Source organism: Centrocercus urophasianus, unplaced genomic scaffold (assembly GCF_019232065.1).
Source record: "Centrocercus urophasianus isolate 14NV4802_14NV808 unplaced genomic scaffold, USGS_Curo_1.0 seq_7, whole genome shotgun sequence".
Taxonomy (NCBI): domain Eukaryota; kingdom Metazoa; phylum Chordata; class Aves; order Galliformes; family Phasianidae; genus Centrocercus; species Centrocercus urophasianus.
The window spans coordinates 582247-601636 of NW_024885310.1; the positions used below are offsets into that span (position 1 = coordinate 582247).

The 19390-nt window shown below is 47.6% G+C and overlaps 2 protein-coding genes across 2 annotated transcripts; one reads left to right on the plus strand and one right to left on the minus strand.

Moving 5' to 3' along the window:
* Positions 1-2692: 2692 nt before the first annotated feature.
* PSMD13 (proteasome 26S subunit, non-ATPase 13) lies at positions 2693-13151 on the minus strand. The gene is made up of 13 exons (XM_042837306.1): positions 13024-13151; positions 11942-12020; positions 10997-11031; positions 10863-10918; positions 10473-10516; positions 10148-10234; positions 9406-9577; positions 8831-8910; positions 8620-8745; positions 7987-8049; positions 5210-5290; positions 4034-4150; positions 2693-3513 (listed from the first exon to the last, which is right to left on the minus strand). Exons 1-13 carry the CDS (start codon positions 13116-13118, stop codon positions 3418-3420), a joined length of 1131 nt encoding a protein of 376 aa, XP_042693240.1. The 5' UTR covers positions 13119-13151; the 3' UTR covers positions 2693-3417.
* A 116-nt stretch (positions 13152-13267) lies between these two features.
* Positions 13268-17876, plus strand: SIRT3 (sirtuin 3). Its single transcript, XM_042837315.1, has 8 exons — positions 13268-13344; positions 13602-13677; positions 14611-14808; positions 14965-15197; positions 15350-15450; positions 15576-15737; positions 16142-16351; positions 17204-17876. The coding sequence occupies exons 1-8, from the start codon at positions 13305-13307 to the stop codon at positions 17222-17224; spliced, it is 1041 nt and encodes a 346-aa protein (XP_042693249.1). The 5' UTR covers positions 13268-13304; the 3' UTR covers positions 17225-17876.
* The last annotated feature ends 1514 nt before the right edge of the window (positions 17877-19390 follow it).

Below are 19390 nucleotides of genomic sequence, written 5' to 3' on the forward strand. Positions count from 1 at the left end.
AGGAAAGGAGGAAAGGAGGAAAGGAGGAAAGGAGGAAAGGAGGAAAGATTCCAGGCAAAGGATGAAAACAGAGCCCTTTAGGAAGATCCTGACATTTACAGGCCCCTGCAGCTCTCAGGAGAGCCCTGGGCCCTGTGCCCAGTGGTGACAGCAACAGGGCACACAGCTGCAGCCCAGCAAGAAGGCATTCAGCGTGTCAGCACCATGCAGGGCTTCCAGAGGGGCTCCCGGCTGCTGGCTGCACTGCTGCAGGCACAGAGGGTCCCCCGGGCTGGGGTCACCTCCAAGCCACCCGAGCACCCTGTCTCTCCTGCTGTAAGTAGCTGGTGGGGGTGTTGCAAGCAACAGTAAGGGGATGGGGGAGAGGGAAGTAGCTGGGGTCACAGATCAATGCTTTTCTTGGAATTTAAAGCAAGGTTTGTGTGTTTGGAAGTGGGAGTAAAAAGGAACTTTCAGTGGCACAGCCAAAGTGAATCCCCCTATTAAGAAGCCTGAAAGTACCAGGAAGAAGGTGGCAGTGGTCCCCCACCAGTACAGGGCAGCCCCATGTCCTATTACCCCCCCCCCCCCCCCTCCCCCCCAACACCAATTTCAGGGGACACTCACTCCCACAGCAGCTGTTCTCAAGGGCAGGGGTGGGTCCTGGCATCATTCCTTCCTTCTGCAGTGGGGATTACCCCCCCACCCAAGCAGCAGCTGCAGGGATCTTCCTGGGCCAGGTGAGAGGAGGTAGGAAGAAGGAACCCTATGCCAGAAATCCTGGATAGTTCTCACCAGCAGCCTTGGCTTGGTAGGTTTACCCAATCTGTCTTTTCAAGGTCTGCCACTCTCAGGAGAGACAGCTGCTCCACAAGCCCCATCTCTTCTTTTAGGTGAATAAGAAATAAAAGGGACAGCACAAGGGGGTAAGTGCTGCCCTTGTGTGCCAGGAATGGTAGAGACCTCTGCAGGCTGCTTGTTCCTTCTCAAAGTCATCTGAAAGTCAGGCACGGCTGATTCAGCAATGCTGTGAGCCCAGGCCTGGGTCCCACTGCTGACTGACAGCCACCAGTCGCTCTGATTCCCCAGCCAATGTATGACTGAGAAAGACAGAGCAATAGGAATCAACTCAGAGTGGCCAGCATGAGCTGCTGCTGGAGGGAGCTGCAGGGCTTACCCAAACTTCCTCCTGCAGCCCCCAAGGGCATTTATCTGAGCCCAGAAAGAGCAAGTGCATCAGATTAGTACAGTGTCTAATGCAGTGTGCCATCATCCTGAAATCCCACATGTGCAGTCTCCTCACTAATCCCTCTCTTCCCTTTCCTACTGGCAGGAGCAAGCCATTGCAATGACTGTGATGTTCACGTGCCTGCTGGGACCTGCAGCCTGGGTCCTGGCCCATGTGAAGCACTACAGGAGCAGAGCAGACTGAGGAGAAGAACTGAGACCACAGAATGAGTCTACACCGAGGGAAGAACCCTCTGAGCATGTTCATTAAAACTCATGTTGGCATGAAACATCTGGCTCTGCTGGTTTTTCTTGGACCATGTGCTCCATTGCAGGAAAATGGGTTTGTTCTCTTTTCCTGATGCCACACAATCTGACAGCTCAGTTGGCAGGGCAGATCAAAACATAACAGCAACGGACTAGGGGGCAATGGACAATGGAAGGGGCAGGCATTCAGAACTGAGTCACCCTGAAACAACAGGAAATTTGGAACAAATCTGATTAGAGGGAGAAGGGTGGGACACAACTAGATGTAGGGTTCGACAATTTTGGCTTTGTTGTTTTTTCAAAGCTTAATTCTTCCTTGTCCAAGACATCTTAGCACCAACACAGCAGCATAGCATCAGCCACATTCTTTTTCCAGTTGCTGGCATTAAACCCAGAGTCAAGACATCAACCTTGAGAAAGCATCATAAGGATCAACACTTCTGTACTGGTAACGCAGCATATTTAATCATCAGAGAATCAAAATGCCACATAAGGCACCTGAATCACAGCAGCAATCAGGCTATCACTGAAAGAAAAACTACCCGTGGCTGCATAGGCAGCAGCAGCACTTAAAAAACAAAACCAAACAATTTAAATCCTAAAAAAAAGTATCCAGTTACACTAACATTGCCCTGCTCAGTTTAAAATTACTGTTACAAATCTTGCTATTACACCACTGTTCAATTATTCTACTATGTATTATGAAGTACTGTGCATCCAAATGATTACTTGGACACAGCCACCTTTCAAGCTTGGTTCACATTCTTGACGTGCAATCACCTTCTGTCTTTATAATCACATCTGCAACAGTAGAGTGAAACAAATCATGGGAAGTTTTAAAAGTTAAGAATTAAAAAAAAAATAAAAAAAAAAAATCACCAAACTAAATCCCCAAAAAACGGAAGTATCACTGCAAAGGTCTGAGGAAGGCCTAAGATGACAATCTTAGGCCTTCCTCAGACCTTTGCAGTGATACTTCCTTGAGAAAAGGCATCAGACATCTTCCCAGAAAGAAAAAAAAACTTGAAAATAAAGTCTGTGCGTAGTAAAGTTCTACATACTCAATGAATCACATGCTGCTGGTGACTCACAGACTAATTCAACCTGCACTGCTCTGGGAAGAAGGTTATTTTGTTGTTGACTTTTAAATACAAAACTCTAAAGGAAGCGTATTTGTAACCAGTCCAGAGACCCAACTACAAAAGAAGCACTACAGAACTACAGAAAAGGGAAGGCAGAGTAGTTTATTCCAGCAGTACTGCTGCAATTCACTTTAGCACAAAGTGTTCGTAAAAGACAACCACCCCCAGAAGTATATAAAACCAAATCCACTGAATGGTAATCCTGGAAAAAACCCTTTGATGGAGTAAACACTCCCTCTACTGCGAATGAAGAGGAGGGACTGTGGAGAAAGAGGGCAGTAGAAATGATTTTGATAAAGCTGCCTTCAGGCTGCTGCAGGGCAGGGAGGGAGAGGGTACCAGGGAAGGTCATGCCCTCCTAAGGCCAACACCACTAAAGTAATACCACATACAATGGTCAGGCACCTCTCTAGCACATTTTATAGAGAAGCTTCTGCTACCCCCTCAGCGGGCAAATAGCCTCCACTCCTGTAACATGCAATGAGTATTCACATCCTCCCACAGTTTGACAGCAGGACTGATAGATCAGCCACCACGGAGCCGTTGACCTCTTTGTTCGAGAGCAGGATGGGAGCTCCCATGGTCAGTGCCACTAATGTTAGCGCATAGGGAAATCTTGACTCCAAGCACCAAAGGGTTACACAGCAAAAGGCCACTTACTCCTCCGAACACGTATCATAAAGCCGCTCTCCCCTTCGCCCACCCACCCCCCTTCAAAATAATTCAGTACAGAGTCAGTGGTCTGAGTGCTGCTAGCATCAGTAGCAGTAGAAATTCCTCTCCCAGGATAGTGCAAGGTCCTCTATGTCAGGATGTCATGGGCTTGATGCTCCACCAACATCTCCATGCTTTTCACATCTGTGCACCAGAACTCCAGGCGATCTTTCATTCCTTTGATCTGGAAGACAAACCCACAGTAACTTGACTGCTCCAATCACTACAAACTGGAGATCTCCAACTTCTCAGAACATTTGTTATGAAGGTGAACTTGAGAAATTCAGCACCTTCTGTCTTTATCACCCTGACCTACTCTCTTCCCAAGAGAAGACCACCAGCTGCAGCTTGTTTCTTGTTTCACACATTTCTGTTTGAAGGAGCCACATCCTGGAAAACGGTCACTTCACTGAAGTTTTCTGGTGGTTTTTCCAAGGGAAGTGTTTCTATCAGTCTATCTCCTCACAAATCTATAAGCAGTTACTGCAAAACACATACAGATGCACCATATACACAAGAAAGGAGCTAAAGGCTATGTAAATAACGGAAGAGAAGCAGATATAGTTCTGAGTTTCCTGCACACCTTCACGGAGCAATTAAGATCTGTTCTCAGTGACCTTTAGCAGTCCTTATTTCAGCTTCCAGGTCAATTAAGGCACAAGAAAATACATCAATACTGCCACAGTATTCCAGCTGGTCATTACCTGCTGTAAATCCAACACACGTGGCTGCACCCACGTCATGTGCACCCTCTTATCCACTTCATCAATGCTGCCCTTTACCAAGCCTACTGAGAGAGCCTTCATCACCAGCAGTTCCACCTAAAAAAAAAAAAAAAAAAAAAAAAAAAAAAAAAAGAAAAAAATAAGAAAAAAACGGGGTATCACCCATTTTCCAAAATTTTTACAAAACCTTTAAATGGGTCCATGTCTGTGATTTTTTTTTTAAGGAAAAAAAAAAAGATCAAGGCCTGCAGCATCTCTCATATCCACTTTGCTTTAAATAAAATAATTTGTACAGAGGGTGAGGAGCTGCATCTTTCTTTTCGCAAGATATTCAACAAGAACTTTTACCACATCCTTGCTGAACAACCTAGTTAGAGCATACAGAGACCACAGGATGAGAGCTTTAGCAGGTTCTTCCTGCAAGTTCAAAGGCAAGCTTAATGTCTCAGAATTGAGCAGGCAGCTGATTATAGAGTTTCTCATGAGTTGACACTGGGTCAAATACTAATAAACACTCTTTTAATGCTAGCAGGATTGCAAATTTGCAGATGACACCAAAGTGGTAGGAGAGGTAGAGATGCTGGAAATAAGAGCCACCATAAAGACAGATCTCTGTAGATCACACTACACAATTCTTCTTAGCTCAGTGACAACAAGCACGAAGTCCTGAGCCTAGATGAAAGAAGGCCAGGGGGAAACATCATCATAGCCTTTCAACATATAAAAGGCAGCAACAGAGAACGTGGAGGTGCTATTCTCACATGGACGCACAGTGAAAAGAGGGGAGGCAAGAGTCAGAAGTTGTTTCAGAGAGAATTCTAGCTGGATAAACAATAAATTATTCACAGTGAGAAAAATTAAACACCAGTGACATGGCAAAATCTCCCCTTGCTGGAAACAGTCAACACAGTTTGACAGAGTCCTGGATAATATAAGCGAAAGGCCTGCTTGCAAAAACAGGTTGGTACAGATGCCTAAGAATCTTCCAGATCCACTTATTAACAGATAGGAGCAATTTCTTCTAACAGTGTTCACCAAACACAAGAACAGGGGAGAAGATTCACACTTAGGGATCCATGAGGGAGTGGATCCAGTCAGAAGGTTTCAGAACTTAAAAACTTCAGAATCAAAACATCAGTTTAGCCCTGAACTCACCTCGTTCACAGTGACTTTGGCACTCTTAGCAATCTCCTCAAAAGTGAGCTGCCTGTGATTGGCTGGGCGGGTGAAAGTCATCTGAGTTCAAGAAAAGAAAACAAAAATAAGGCCCCACAGTTCATAAAATCATAGAATCATACAACCACAAGGTGGGAAAGGACCTACAAGATCATCTAGTCCAACCATTACCATTGCTACCACAAGCACTACACCAGATCTCATTGCTCCTCATCCAGTCACCTCTTGAACACTGCCAGGGACAGCAACTCCACCACCTCCCTGGGCAGCCATTCCAGTGCCTGACCATTCTTTGGGAGAAATAGTTTCTCCTTATGTCTAATCTCAGCCTCCTCTGATACATCTTGCGGCCATTTCCTCAGGTCCTGTTTGTTGCCTGGAAGAGGCCAAACCCCTCCTCACCACAACCTCCCTTCAGGTAGTTGTAGAGTGCAGTAATGTCTCCCCTGAGCCTCCTCTTCTCCAGACTGAACAATCCCAGCTCCCTCAGCCGCTCCTCATAAGACTTGTGCTCCAGACCCCTCACCAGTTTTGTAGCCCTTCTCTGGCCACCTTTCAGGGCCTGAATGTCTTTTTGGTAGTGAGGGGCCCTGAACAGAATACTCAAGGTGTGGCCTCACCAGTGCTGAGTGTACAGGGGATGCTCACCTCCCTGCTCCTGCTGGCCACACTATTTCTAATGCAGGCCAGGATGCTGTCGGCCCTCATGGCCACCTGGGCACTCTGTTGGCTCATGTTCAGTCAAGCATCAACACCCCCAGGTCCCTTTCCTCTTCACAGTCATCCAGCCGCTCATCCCCAAGCCTGTAGTGCTGCATGGGACTAGTGTGGCTAAAGTGCAGGTCCCAGCACTTGGCTTTGTTGAACCTCATTCCATTCAACCTTAGCCCAGCAATCCAGCTTATCTAGATGCCCCTGAAGGGCCTCCCTACCCTCAGGCAGATCAACACCACCTCCCAGCTTGGTGTTATCTGCAAACATACCAAAGATACACTCAATCCCCTCTAGCGGATCCCCAACCTATGTCATCAATAAAAGATACTAAACAAGATGAGCCCCAGTACCGACCCCTAGAGGACACCACTTGTAACGGGTCACCAGCTGGACTTTCCAGCTCCATTCACCACTACCGTTGGGCACAGCCCTCCAGCCAGTTCCTTACCCAACCTGTCCAGGCCACGGGCAGCCAGTTTCCCTGGGAGAATACTGTGAGAGATCATGTCAAAGGCTTTGCTGAAGTCTGGGTAAACTACATCAACAGCCTTTGCCTCGTCCACCAGACTGGTCACCCAGTTGCAGGAGATGAGGTTGGTCAAGCACGACCTGCCTTTCACGAACCTGTGCTGGCTGGGCCTGATCCCCTGGATGCCACACACATCATGCGATCTCACCTATGATGCCTTGCTCCATAACTTTCCCTAGTACTGATGTCAGGCTGACAGGCCTGTAGTTCCCCAAATCCTCCTTACAGCCCTTCTTGAAGATAGGAGTCACATCAGCAAGCCTCCAATCCTCTGGGACCTCTCCAGTTAACCAGGAGCACTGGTAGATAGCTGAGAGCGGCTCGGCAATCACCCCTGCCAGCTCCCTCAGCACCCAAGGGTGAAGCCCATCCGGTCCCATGGACCTGTGACAGTCCAGATGGAGGAGGAGCTCTCTGACTGTCTCCACCTGAATCACCAGGGGTGTATTCCGCATAGCATACCAGACTTGCAGATCAGGGCATAAAGCGTGCTGAGGATAATTGATCTGCCTCTCAAAGGCAGACTTAAAGGTGTTGAGGACTCAGCTTTCTCCTTATCCTCAGTGGTCACACTCCCTGCTGCAACAAGTAAAGGATGGAAATTCTCCTTGGTTCTTCTCTTACCATTGTTCCTTTTGATATTGATAGTTGTTCTTATGTTGTTGGTTTTTTTTTCCACTCTATAGCACACACAGCCTCATTGCACTGCCCCGCTGAGATCTCAACCTGCAGCACCAACTGCTTTTTCCATATTTAATCAAAATATTTCAAAGAAAACTATTTCTGCCAGCAGAAAATAGTAGCATTCCTCACTCCTCCACAAACCTCGTTGCTCTGAGCAGATTTCCCACTAACACCACAATCTCCAAATAAAGCAGGTCAAACTGCACTGAACCCCTGACTCAAGACAATGCCTATGGGTGGTAAAAGCAGTTCCCAGTAGAACACTAGAAGTGGAAAACACACACACACAGAGAATGTGTGCACATATATGCATGTATATACATACACACATACACACACACACACATTATGATTTAGATAATGGAACTCCGAAAACAGATTGAGAGTCAGGGAGGTTTACACATAAACACTAGTTGGTAACAATAAAACCAAAATCTTCAAGTGACAGAGAAAAATGTTTTCATCACTGAGTTACCTGCCAGAGAAAGGACGTAAGTTGGTTAAGACTTTAACCACATTTTCTTACACAGAACATATCTGAAGAGTTATTTCAGATATTGCCCTTAGGTACAAAGCTTGCTCCTTACTTCTCCACCTCCATACCCTGACTGAAAGAGAAACCTTTGAATCCTTGAAACCACAAACAAGCACAATATTTGCTTCTTGGCACCATCTAGAGGCAAAACTTGCTGTCAACCAGCTAGTTGCACTCCAGAGTTTCTGCTCAGCAGAGAATGCAGCACTTGACTTTGAAGCTAACCCCATCAAAAAGCAGTCAGAGCAGCACCTTTCCATTTCCCACATGACAGTTCTCAGCTCAGCAGCTCACCTCCATAAGACATAACAGCTGAATCTTCTGCAGCAGAAGCGCTTCATTTGCAGCCAGATCTGGCTGTGAGAGGGTAAAAACACAACAAGTCTGTTATTACTTATTCTTCCCTGCTGGCAAAGCATGCTATACACAGGAGTAAGCCAGAGAGACCCATTCATGGTGGGTACCTCATAAATCCTCTTGTATGAGAGTGAGGCCACTACAAGCTACCCACTGCTTGGCAATGATTCCATAAAGCAAGTCCCGTGAACTGAGTTAAACACACTGCCCCACAAGGCAGGCAGCCTCCTAATAAAAGCCACAGCCTCGTATAAGCAGACATGTCAATATGCAACTACTGTAGTATTATGGACATGACAGAAGTTAGGTGCAATCACCTGGGAGAGATCAAGGGAGCAAAGAGGTTGCTGTCCAAGTGCCCTCTCACCATAATTACAATTAATAAAGCTTCTTTAACTTTGCAGTCCCTATATTCTCTGACAAAACCAACCAAGATGAAAGGTGTAGTTCTGTGATTAAAATTATACCCAAAAGTCAGGAAATCTTAAGTTAAAGATCTCAGAATCTCCTAGGTGACCTCTGTAAATATCAAGCCTAGACATCAAGCAATGTATCAACTAAATCACTCACCTGCTGACCCCATGCTGACTTCAAAGCCTGAAACGTCTCTACATTACCACTGTTGAAGGCATAAAGCGTATCAATCAGCCACTGCCGATCAGTGCTTCTCAGGGACTCCAGAACAGGGTGCATGAGCTGTAGGATATATGCAAAAACATTGTTAAAAGGATAAAATCAACTCCTACTACTCAACAGCAGAAAGAAAAGTAGCATCCCTTACCAGCTCTCCAAAGTTATAAACACCTTCTCCCAAGAGCCCTGCCAGCCCCAGGGTAAAGGCTCTCTCCTGCTGCTCTGATACTGTAGAAAGAAAAAACCATACAAACAACACCAAAATGTCAACAAACATTTGCTTGGAGCAGCAGACTAAGTCCCATTAGCCTTTCCTTCACTTTCTTCTCTGTCTGTATTATATTATCCGCAGCCCTTCTCCCTTTCCATTCCCATGCCTGAAATTCAGAAACTTGCAACAAGCACAGGAGTGTAAAAGAAAAAAAAAACAGAGAGGCTTTTTTTGAACCTATACTGAAGATTTTGGGAACTAGAACAAACTATCTCTCTTGGTAGGAGCATTATGCCCTGCCTCCATCACCTCAATTCACTTAGAAGCAGAATCCTACTCATTCTTCACGTGTTTCCTAACCGCCCCCCTCCTCCCTGCTTTCTTTCTAGGTAGGTCCTAAGCCAACAATACACTCAAAACAAAGCCAAGAAAACCTGTGCATTTATTTAGATTGAAGTGATAGAACAGAGAATAAAGTTGAGGCTCTCTTTGCTAAGCAGAGGAAGAGCTACCCGGCAGATCTTTAACATCGATGCACCCCAGAAACCGCAGCGCATCCTTGTAGTACGAGGCGTGGTTCCCAATCGTCTGGTAGTACTTGCTGGAGAGATCATAGAAGCGGCTATGAACTGAAGTCACCCCAGGGAGATTGTTCAGCATCTCCTCAACCTCCTCAATGGTCTCCTAGTAAGCGGAAAACTTGTTTGTTACAGAAAGGTACACTTCATGCACATCCCCTCCCTATCCTTCCAGTTTATCGTTAAGGGTTATCATATCCGTTCTGCAAGTCACATCCATTCAGTAGTAAGAACAGATGAGACCACAGCCAAAGCCACTACCATGGTATTAAAAATAAAGTAATGGCATTTTTCCTCTAAAATAAAAAAAGCAAAAAAACCAACACCACACACACAAAAACACCCCAAACTCCATCTATATATACTTAATACCATAATCCTTCAAAATATTTGAACTTGCAAAAGGATCAAGCAGTTCTGCACGGAAAACCTTAAACTTTAAAAGATGGTTCTCAGAATCTTCCTGAAAATTCATTGGCTGCAAGCACTACACCCACATTTTTATGGCTTACGAGACAGAGAGCAGAACTGCAGGTCTTCCTGGAAGTCCTAGGAGCTGCGCATCTATGATCATCTCATTCACAACTGAAGCACAGGTGCAGGCACACCCGCTACTGAACTCATCACTGAGCTCCAAACTAGTTGAGTACTTGTACAACTCTAGCTACCACCTCACCTTTGTCACCTGCAGGTCTCCAATGTTCAGCTTCAGTGCCCCAATGGCCGTTTTACACAGAATGACAGCTTCATCACTGCTTTTTACCTGTAGTTACAGAAACCCATACTTGAGTGTTTCCATTCCAGTCAGGACAGCTCTTGAAACCCAAACCCAGTTATACTTCACTTGTTAACAAGCTACAGCATTGAAACACAGGTGTTCACTCTAAGGATTCTCCACCATAGTCTCAACATACAGACATGTCTTTCCAGCTGTTTCGTATTTGAAATACACATTACCATTCACACAGGTGAGCAACTAGGAAGGGTGATCTCAAAAATACCTTTTCTCGAGTCTTTTCCAGAAAGGTAAGGGCCACAGTGGGATCTGCAACAACAACAACAAAAATCCTCAGAAATTCCACTAAATTGACCTAGGTGTAAATCCTTTACCTAAATTCAAGAATTTTTTTCCTATAGCATATTGTCCAAACTTCTAAAGCTGCTACCATCTGTAAGCCAGGCTTTCTGCACATTAGCTGATTTCTCAGCTGAGCAATGATACTGATGCTCTTACACAGCACTAATTACTCAAACTCTTAGCACTGGTGCTTTCCTTTTTCCACACACAAGGAAGACAATAGCTCAGCACTGAAGTTTTAGCTGTTACTACTACCTAGTTTCATGGACATCACTGCTTAAAAATGCTATAAGCAAAGGGTAAGGTCACTTACCTGTCATCTGCCTGACTACATGAAGAATGATCTCTACAAGGGACAGGGGATTCACCCTAGAATGAAGAACCCATTGTCAGAGCAGTAGTTGTCAGCAGTGGGCTATCCAAAAACTTCCAGGCAAATAAACTCACCTGTGTTCAAATTCGCTGATAAAGTTCTCATAAAGCTGTGGGTACAAAGATATGAACAGTCAGGGAAAACAGATATTTTGCTTTATCCACAACATTCACTTCCTCATTGTATTCCCATACATTCTTCCAATAAAGTAGGGAGCAGGAAAGAGCTATGTGTCATGCAAAATACAGGATCCAAAAATGGCTTTCTTGTGATAATTCTATCCATTCAGTATCCTCCCACCTGGAAGGGGTGATTCATTGAACTTTATAAGCTAGCAGATACTGAAACACAATGCCTCTCTGCAGACCAGCCTGGTGCTTGCTTTCTACTACCAGTGCACACATAGCACAGGACTGAACATTTCAAAACTCCCTGCACACATTCTAACCCCTTCACACACATTCCTTCAACTAGAAAATAGTGGATCTTCATCAACGAAGCAATTACCTCATGGGAAACTGATTTTAAAAGAGACACAAAGGAAAGTGAGGAAAGAAGGAATGGTCACTTGTAACACACAGAGGATATGAGTAAGCCCCTATCTTCATGAAGGAAGAACCTGACAAAGCATGGGTGAACTACTGCATACAATGCTCTGTAACTACTATTTATACTGCAGCCAGCCTATCCTGTATTTGCAACAGTAAACCACCCTATTCCAAAAGGGAAAGAAAAAGACACTACACCCCCTGTCCAAAATCTGGACTGAATGAAATCACGATAACGTTAATTTGAGGCTCGCTACACGGCACACTTAATCTCTGCACACTTCCAAAAGAGCTACCCAAATCCCACACACTTGCATCTGCTTCACAAACTTCTCCCAGGTAAGTTTCTCTAGTTCAGTGTTTCTCCTGAGATAAGTCTCAGAGCACTTAGTTTCGCTAGCAGGAAAACACCATCACCCATCTTCGTCACAGAAAGGGGAACAAAGGCTCATGGATAGCTGAGCACCTCACCTTGATGAGTCCATCTCCTTGGGCAAAGCAAGGGTCCTGCACAAAATCCAAAACTTGCAGCGTCAGCTGGTGCCAGAGCCTTCAAAACACAGAATCACAGAACTATGAAGATTGGAAAAGGCCTCTGAAATCAAGTCCAACTCCAACCCATCCCTATCATGTCCAATGACCCTCAGTGCCACATCTCTGTAGTTCTCAAACATCCCCAGGGGCTGTGACTGCACCACCTCCCCAGGCAGCCTGTGCCTCTGCATCTCTGCTCTTTACAAGAAAAAATGTTTCCTAACATCCAACCTGATCCTGCCCTGGTGCAACTTGACGCTGTCACCTTTAGTCCTATCACCATTACCTGGGAGAAGAGGCCAATTCCCACCCACTTCCACAACCTCCTGTCAGGCAGTTATTAGGACTGATAAGGTTTCCCCTGAGTCTCCTCTGCTCCAGACTTAACCATCCCAACTCCCCCAACTGCTCCCCATAAGACATGTGTTCCAGACTCCTCACCGCCCCACTGCCCTTCTTTGGGCACACTCCAAGACCTTTAAGTCATTATGGTAGTGATGGACCAAACTCTGGGCACAGCACTCAAGGTGCGGCCATGACAGAAGTGAGTACAAGAGGACGATCAGCTCATACTCCAGCTAGCCAGGCTACTACGGACACAAGCCAGGAAGCCGTTGGCCTCAGCCACCTGGGCACACTGCCTGCTCACGTTCAGCAGCCGCTGTCAGTTAACCCCCAGACGCTTTTCCCCACGTGCAGCTTTCAGTCACTACCCCCGGAGCAACACCCGGGGCCACGCACAAGCAGGGCATCCCGCAAGCTCACACTGACACCAGCCCCGCGGTTCGGGGACGAGACACAGCGGTGACCCTACCACGCCGAACAGGGACTCCCCGGGCGAACGACCGCAGCACCGTGGGGGAACACGGAAAGCATCCCCTGCCGTCCCCCCGCGCCTTACCCGCAGCGCTAACCGAGCCGCCCCCACTGCCCCTTTCCCCACCCGGAGCCTAGCACCCCGAGGCGGACCCCCGCAGCCACCTCGGGGCGATCCCGCGAAGCCCCCCCCCGACGCTCACTTCTTATTGTAGAGCTCCTCCAGGCGGTGCCACACGGCGGCCTGCCCAGGCCCCGCGCTCTGGCTCTGCTGCAGGAAGCCCGGCACGTCCTTCATGGCGGCGGCGACCGCAGCGGGCAGCGACGCCGAGCCCCGGGCCGCCCTCACCGGAAATGCACACTCACTTCCGGCGCGGCGCGGGGCACGCTGGGCACCGTGAGGCCTCGCGTTGCCCGTCCCCCCCGCACACTTCCCCTCCCCTCCCACCCCACCCCACCCCCCCGTAACCATGGCAACGGGGCCATGGAGCGGGGGGTTCAGCGCGGAGCGGCACTGGTGGCGGGTGAGGGGAGGGAGTAGGCCCTGATGGGTGCTGGGGGGAGCCTGCGTGGAAGGGACAGGGGCTGAGGGTATGGGGAGGAGCTGGGGTAAGGGAGCAGGGCCCGAGGGGAGCCTGAGTAAGGAGTAAGGTGCTGGGCTCTGAGAGGGAGCTGAGAGGAGAAAGTGGGGTTTGGGGCAGGCCGAGGGAGTCTCCTCTTCGCATTTTGCTGTCTCCGTTTCTTCCTTGAATCGCAGTTCGCTGACTGTGTTTTCTTGCAGCGTGGAGGAACCTGTGGGAGCGTGGTGGCCTGGCTCGGTTCCGCCCTCAGTGCAGGACTGGCTGTGGGGCATGCAGGTAGGGCTGGATGGTTTCGTGCAGCCCTGGTGCGGAGAGCCTCACCTCTCCTGTCTGAACAGACACATGGGCCTGCGTGTCTTTGAGCTGGGGATTGCAACTGGGAGCTCAGAAACAAAGCGCAGAGAAATGTTAACGTTTGCCAGGTTGTGAATTTAGCTCTGTGGGGATCTGACCTGGCACGGCAGAACCGTATCCTAGTGGTGTCAGTGTCAGTCACACTGAGCACAACGTTAGGACATAGTAATTGCTGTTTGCAGATTGCCAGGATCCAGCAGCTCTTGGCTCTTCACATTCCCATGCCTCGCCTGGACTGCTTTTAATATCCTGCTGCAGCAAGCACTCATTGTCTACGGAGAAAGTGTTCCTTAGATAATAATGGGTGTTCTGAGCCTCATCTGTACTCACTGCTGAGCTGCAGTTCCTGTACTTTCCAGCTGTTCATGGAGCTCTCCCAAGGCAGAGTCCTTTGGGGGGGAAGTAGAGAACTGGTGAAATGTCTGTGCTAACCCAGGCAGTGCTGTTTTCCAGAGTGACCACAGCACCCTGTTAGAAGCTTCCTGAAACCCAAAGCATAGAAAACAGTATTGTAAATAATTTGTGAGACCTGAGTCCCTGAGCATGGTTCCCACAGTCCTGTGTCTACTCCCTGCAGAAAAAAAAAACAAAACAACCTTCTTACAGGGAAATTTGGCGTGTTTTAGCATTGGGTGTTTTTAAGGTCTTCTAAAATCAGTGCAATGCAAAACATCTTTTTTGAGAGTAGACTAATGCTTAAGCTTTGTCCTCATTGATTATATACTAATACAGTCTTGCAGATTGAAGAGCGTTCTGCAGCATTCTTGGTGTGGTTCTACCCCAGGTCCACTGAGCAGCTCTTTCAGCTGAAGTCTCTCACTAGGCAACCTACTGTGCTTTCCCTCTTCCAAACAGGGTACAAGGGAACAGGCCCTTCTCTCGATCTGCTGCTGCCAGTGCTGTTTTGGGACTGGGCAGTTGGGGAGGTGACAGTGGGAAGCAGAAGCTCACCCTGCAGGATGTGGCGGAGCTCATTCGGAAGAAGGAGTGTCGTCGAGTAGTGGTGATGGCCGGTGCAGGGATTAGCACCCCCAGCGGGATCCCAGACTTCAGGTAATGTCTTCGTTGTTTTATATCCTTGTTTAATATTGGGACTACCAGGTTCTTCAGCCTAGGCCAAGGACCTGGCTCTCTGCTCTTTTGTGTCTTGGCGTGGTGTGTGGCTTTCCCCCTGTGTTCTGACTGCCTGCCTTCCTTGCCTCTCTGCAGGTCCCCAGGGAGTGGCCTCTATAGTAACCTTGAGCAGTACAGCATCCCTTATCCCGAAGCCATCTTTGAACTGGCCTACTTCTTCATCAACCCCAAGCCATTTTTCACTTTGGCCAAGGAGCTCTACCCTGGCAATTATAGACCCAACTATGCCCACTATTTCCTGAGACTCCTGCATGACAAAGGGCTCCTTCTGCGTCTCTATACTCAGAATATTGATGGGCTGGAGCGAGGTGAGTTTTCTCCAGCTCTCAGCAGTACAGTACCAGAAAAAGATGAGGATGAGAAACAGAACAGGAGAACTGGGGAAATGCCTGTTGAAGATGGAGTTTCTGGTTCAGTCACCTCATGCTGAGCTGATCCTCTCCCACCTGCTGTGTTCCAGTTGCTGGGATCCCTCCTGATAGACTGGTGGAAGCCCACGGCACTTTTGCTACTGCCACGTGCACAGTCTGTCGGAGGAAATTCCCAGGAGAGGACTTCAGGGTGAGTGACTGCAGCTGGGCACTGACACGAAGTAATGTTACTGAGAGGGTCCAGCATGGTTGTGACCCTGCTTGTGTGTATATGTGCTGCCCCATATCAACTGGCATTGGGTACTTTTACTTCAGGGGGACGTTATGGCAGACAAGGTCCCTCACTGTCGTGTCTGCACCGGAATCGTCAAGCCTGACATCGTGTTCTTTGGCGAGGAGCTCCCGCAGCGCTTCTTCCTGCACTTGACAGACTTCCCCATGGCAGACCTGCTTTTTGTCATCGGAACGTCCCTGGAGGTATGGGACTAGGCAATGTCATTGTTCACAAGGAAAAAAGGGCCCGAGGGGCTCTGGAGGAGAGAGAGGGGTTAGAGAAGGCAAGGAACTGGGTTATCTAGGTAAAATTGGAGGTAGCGGGAAGCAGGGTGTATGCACTCAGATGCGGTATGAAAACTTTAAGTGCTCCTGGTGAAGGTGGGCACCTGGAATGGAAGAAGTAATTTTTGCAGCAACCTGAGGCCATGGGATAACTGGCAACATCCATAACCAGTTCAAAGCTGGGATAGCTTAGCCCATGGTGGGAGAACTTGTTAAGCACGAACCCAGCAGTCTGAAATCTCTGAAATGCAGCACGCAATGAATTGATCCCTGCAGCAGGGTGACCAGCTTTCTCTCTGCTCTGCCGGGTTGCCTCCCTCTAGGTGGAGCCCTTTGCCAGCCTGGCAGGAGCTGTTCGCAACTCCGTTCCCCGGGTCCTCATCAACCGAGATCTTGTAGGACCGTTTGCCTGGCAGCAACGTTACAATGACATAGCCCAGCTGGAGGATGTGGTCACTGGGATCAAGAAGCTCGTGGAATTGCTGGACTGGAACGAAGAGATGCAAACACTAATTCAGAAAGAAAAAGAAAAGGTGGGAAGGAGCTCGGTGCCCCATCTCCTTCTCTTGGCCTCCATTCCTAGTGCTTGAGTTATCTTAGGGGGGATGCAGGCAGTGCTTGCTGGGATTAGAGACTTGCACCACAGGCATTGCCACACTCACAGTTAGCACTCAGAGAAAAGAACCAGGGAAAAGTGCAGGAGGGTTAAAAAAGCAAACAGCAGTGGTATTTTGCAATGGGGGCAGGCACAGTGCCACAGAGCAGACTGCTGTATTGCTAAACATTTCAGTGGGCAGAAGGGGAGGACAGAGCTGCCAGCCTCAGAGGAAACAGGAAAAATGTGGAAAATGCCAAACTCAGAGTTGAGCGTGAGTGCTGTAAGGCATTGTCAAGAGGTGACATGCTTGATTACTGAAAAGCTGTCTGTGGCTTTCAGCTGCTTATTTATTTATTCCCAAATGGAACACACCATATAGATTTAAGGACAGTAGCCCAGAGTCACAGACAAAAAAAAAAAAAGTTATGTTAATCTAGTCCAATCTTGTAAGGCAGTAGAGGACTTGATTTTTATAGTGCTTAGCCCTGCCTGTGAGCCTGAGATGCTGTTAATGCTACCTGCTTTAATGGGAGTAACTGCTCAACTAAACAGGGAGCCAAGCATCACCTTAGCAGAGTACTCTTTCAGTACATTCACCTAATTGCTTTGGTTTCATTTAATGCTTGTGCTGTTCTAAGCCACAGATGGATGGACAAAGCTAGTGCAAGTGTTGCAAAGCATGAAAAAACCTCCTTGCTTTGGGATTTTGGTGCAGCGTCACTGACTGAGCTAGTGGGGGGTGGGAGGTTTGAAACATCCAAGCAAACACTGTGGTCTTTATTTTTAGCTGGACGCAAAAGACCAATAGGACAGCTGGCTCCCTGCTGCTGGAAAGCTGTGTTCATCCTGAAGAGAAGGAGATGTTGTCATGCCCAGCTTGAGCAAAGAAAGAGGCAATAGCAGGGAGCTGTGGAAAAGTCCATCCAGGTCTGCAGCAGGAAATCTACATAGGACTGGCATTTGGGAAAAGGAGGATGCTCATGGCTCATTCCAGCCAGCCTGGAAGCAGTGAGACCCTGTCACCCACGAAGGAAGGGAAGCTGAAAGGAGCACAGCCCCACTGCCAAGCTACAGTTTCCACATGTGAAGGCTTTTCTATCTGAGACTTCAAAACATTTGATGTAGCCACTGAAGGTTGTTCCTCCTCACCTTACCTCATTTCAGCACCCATTAGGAGATACTTTACTCCTGCGTGGCTCTGTCTCTGTCAAAGCACCATTTGACAATGTCCAGCCATGAGTTTCACCAGCATGTCAGATGATCTCTTCCACAGATACTTTGTTCTTAATCATGAGCTGCCAGCTCCTGCAGATTGGTAATGTTTAGTCTTTGGATGAAGCCTGCTGATCAGGAGATGATTGCTGTTAATGTGCCTGGCCTGTTCCTGTTCAGAAAGGCCAGCTCAACCGCTAAGAATTATCAGGGTAGGGATGATTATTAATAATAAAGAGTTACAACTATTTTGCTGATGCCAGCAGAGAGTTTTTTCTGTAAGTTTCACACAGTCTCTTGTGCTTGAGTACATACTGTCCCAACAAAATAGATAGGTGTCTTACTAATACAACACTGGACACTTCTTAACTTCTCTGCTCTACAAAGCAGCTTCCAAGTCAAAGCTACAGCCTCCAAAAGCTGTATAAATGGCTGTCTGTATAATTACAAGTCTTCAGACCTAATACACAGCTGGTGTACATCCAACAGCTCTAGGGACACTATTGAAGTCTGGCGCAGCTACAAGAACAGAGACTTCCACGCTTTGTGTCCTAGCAGCTTCCTGGAAGAAAGGTTTGAACAAAAGTGCATTCAGAGAAACAAGCTCATTTATCCAAAAGCACAATTCAAATACATCTGTGTGGTCCTCACAAGTGGGATCTCAGCAGATCTGAACGTGCAGCACCAGGGAAAGCAGAGGGGCTGTTGCTACTTTAGAGTGATGTGATTTTTGCAGAATTTTAATCACTACTGCTAAAAATACCATCATCACTGATAAACTAGCACTGCAGTTACAAAGCACACTTTCAGCTTCTCAAAGAGACAGCCTTTCACAGTTCTTACCACTACCTGGGCAGGACCAACCACAAACCTCTGATGCAGCCCCTGGTCACACATCTGCAGCCTCCCAGCCCCAGACATCTTGGGTGTCCCACCAGAGCCTCTCCAGCCTACCTTGTCCCCAGAGACCTACTGCTGCCTGGGGCTGTCAGAAACCAGGCAATCATCCAGGCTGGCTCACGTCCTGTTGCAAAGGCCAAGCAGCAAATTCTTATTCCACAGAGGGAGAACAGCTGGTGTGGATGGTTTTTACAGAGCATTTGCAAAGGAGATGAGCAGTCCTGTAAACAGCTGCTTGCTGTGAGGCACAAAGAGCAAGTCAGTAACATTAAAAGCCTAAAAGTATGTTAACAGCAAGAGAAGGGCTAAGGAAAACACAGGACAGATCCTTGGTGGAGATGGACCTAGCAATCAAGGATGAGAAAGAGACAGAGGTATTTCATGCTCTTTTTGCCTCATTTTTTAGTATTTGTGATAGATCTTGAGCTGTCCAGCCCTTTAGGTTGGAGGACCACAACTGAGGAGCAGTGGCATTCCATTTGGCCACATGTGGCTCCAGATGTATCAGCTCAGCATTAATCAGTCTGTGGGATTTACCTCAGAGCACAGAAGAAGCTGAATCTCTCTCAACAATTCACCAAAGATCTTGGGAGCCTGGGGAGGTCCCTGAGGCTGAAAGCTGGGCAGCGTTATCCTGAGTTGCGAGAAGAGCATGAGAGAAGACCCAGGAAGCTACAGACCTATCTGTCCAATCTGTCTCTGGAGAAGTTATGGAGACTATTATCCTGGGTTCTACTGAAAGGTAATTAAAGAACAAACCTGTTATCGAGCATAGGCAGCATGGGTTCATCACAGAAAGGCCCTGTCTTGGTAAAGTGATCTGCTACCACTTATTTGGTGGATGAAAGAAATGTGGTGGTAC

Coding starts and splice junctions, on each gene's coding strand:
- PSMD13 (XM_042837306.1), bottom strand. CDS start 13,118: ATGAAGGACGTGCCGGGCTTCCTGCAGCAGAGCCAGAGCGCGGGGCCT. Junction 11,032..11,941: donor AAGGAGATGGACTCATCAAG/GTGAGGTGCTCA, acceptor TTGTACCCACAG/CTTTATGAGAACTTTATCAG. Junction 9,578..10,147: donor GAGACCTGCAGGTGACAAAG/GTGAGGTGGTAG, acceptor TCCGCTTACTAG/GAGACCATTGAGGAGGTTGA.
- SIRT3 (XM_042837315.1), top strand. CDS start 13,305: ATGGAGCGGGGGGTTCAGCGCGGAGCGGCACTGGTGGCGG. Junction 13,345..13,601: donor CGGAGCGGCACTGGTGGCGG/GTGAGGGGAGGG, acceptor GTTTTCTTGCAG/CGTGGAGGAACCTGTGGGAG. Junction 15,738..16,141: donor TCATCGGAACGTCCCTGGAG/GTATGGGACTAG, acceptor GCCTCCCTCTAG/GTGGAGCCCTTTGCCAGCCT.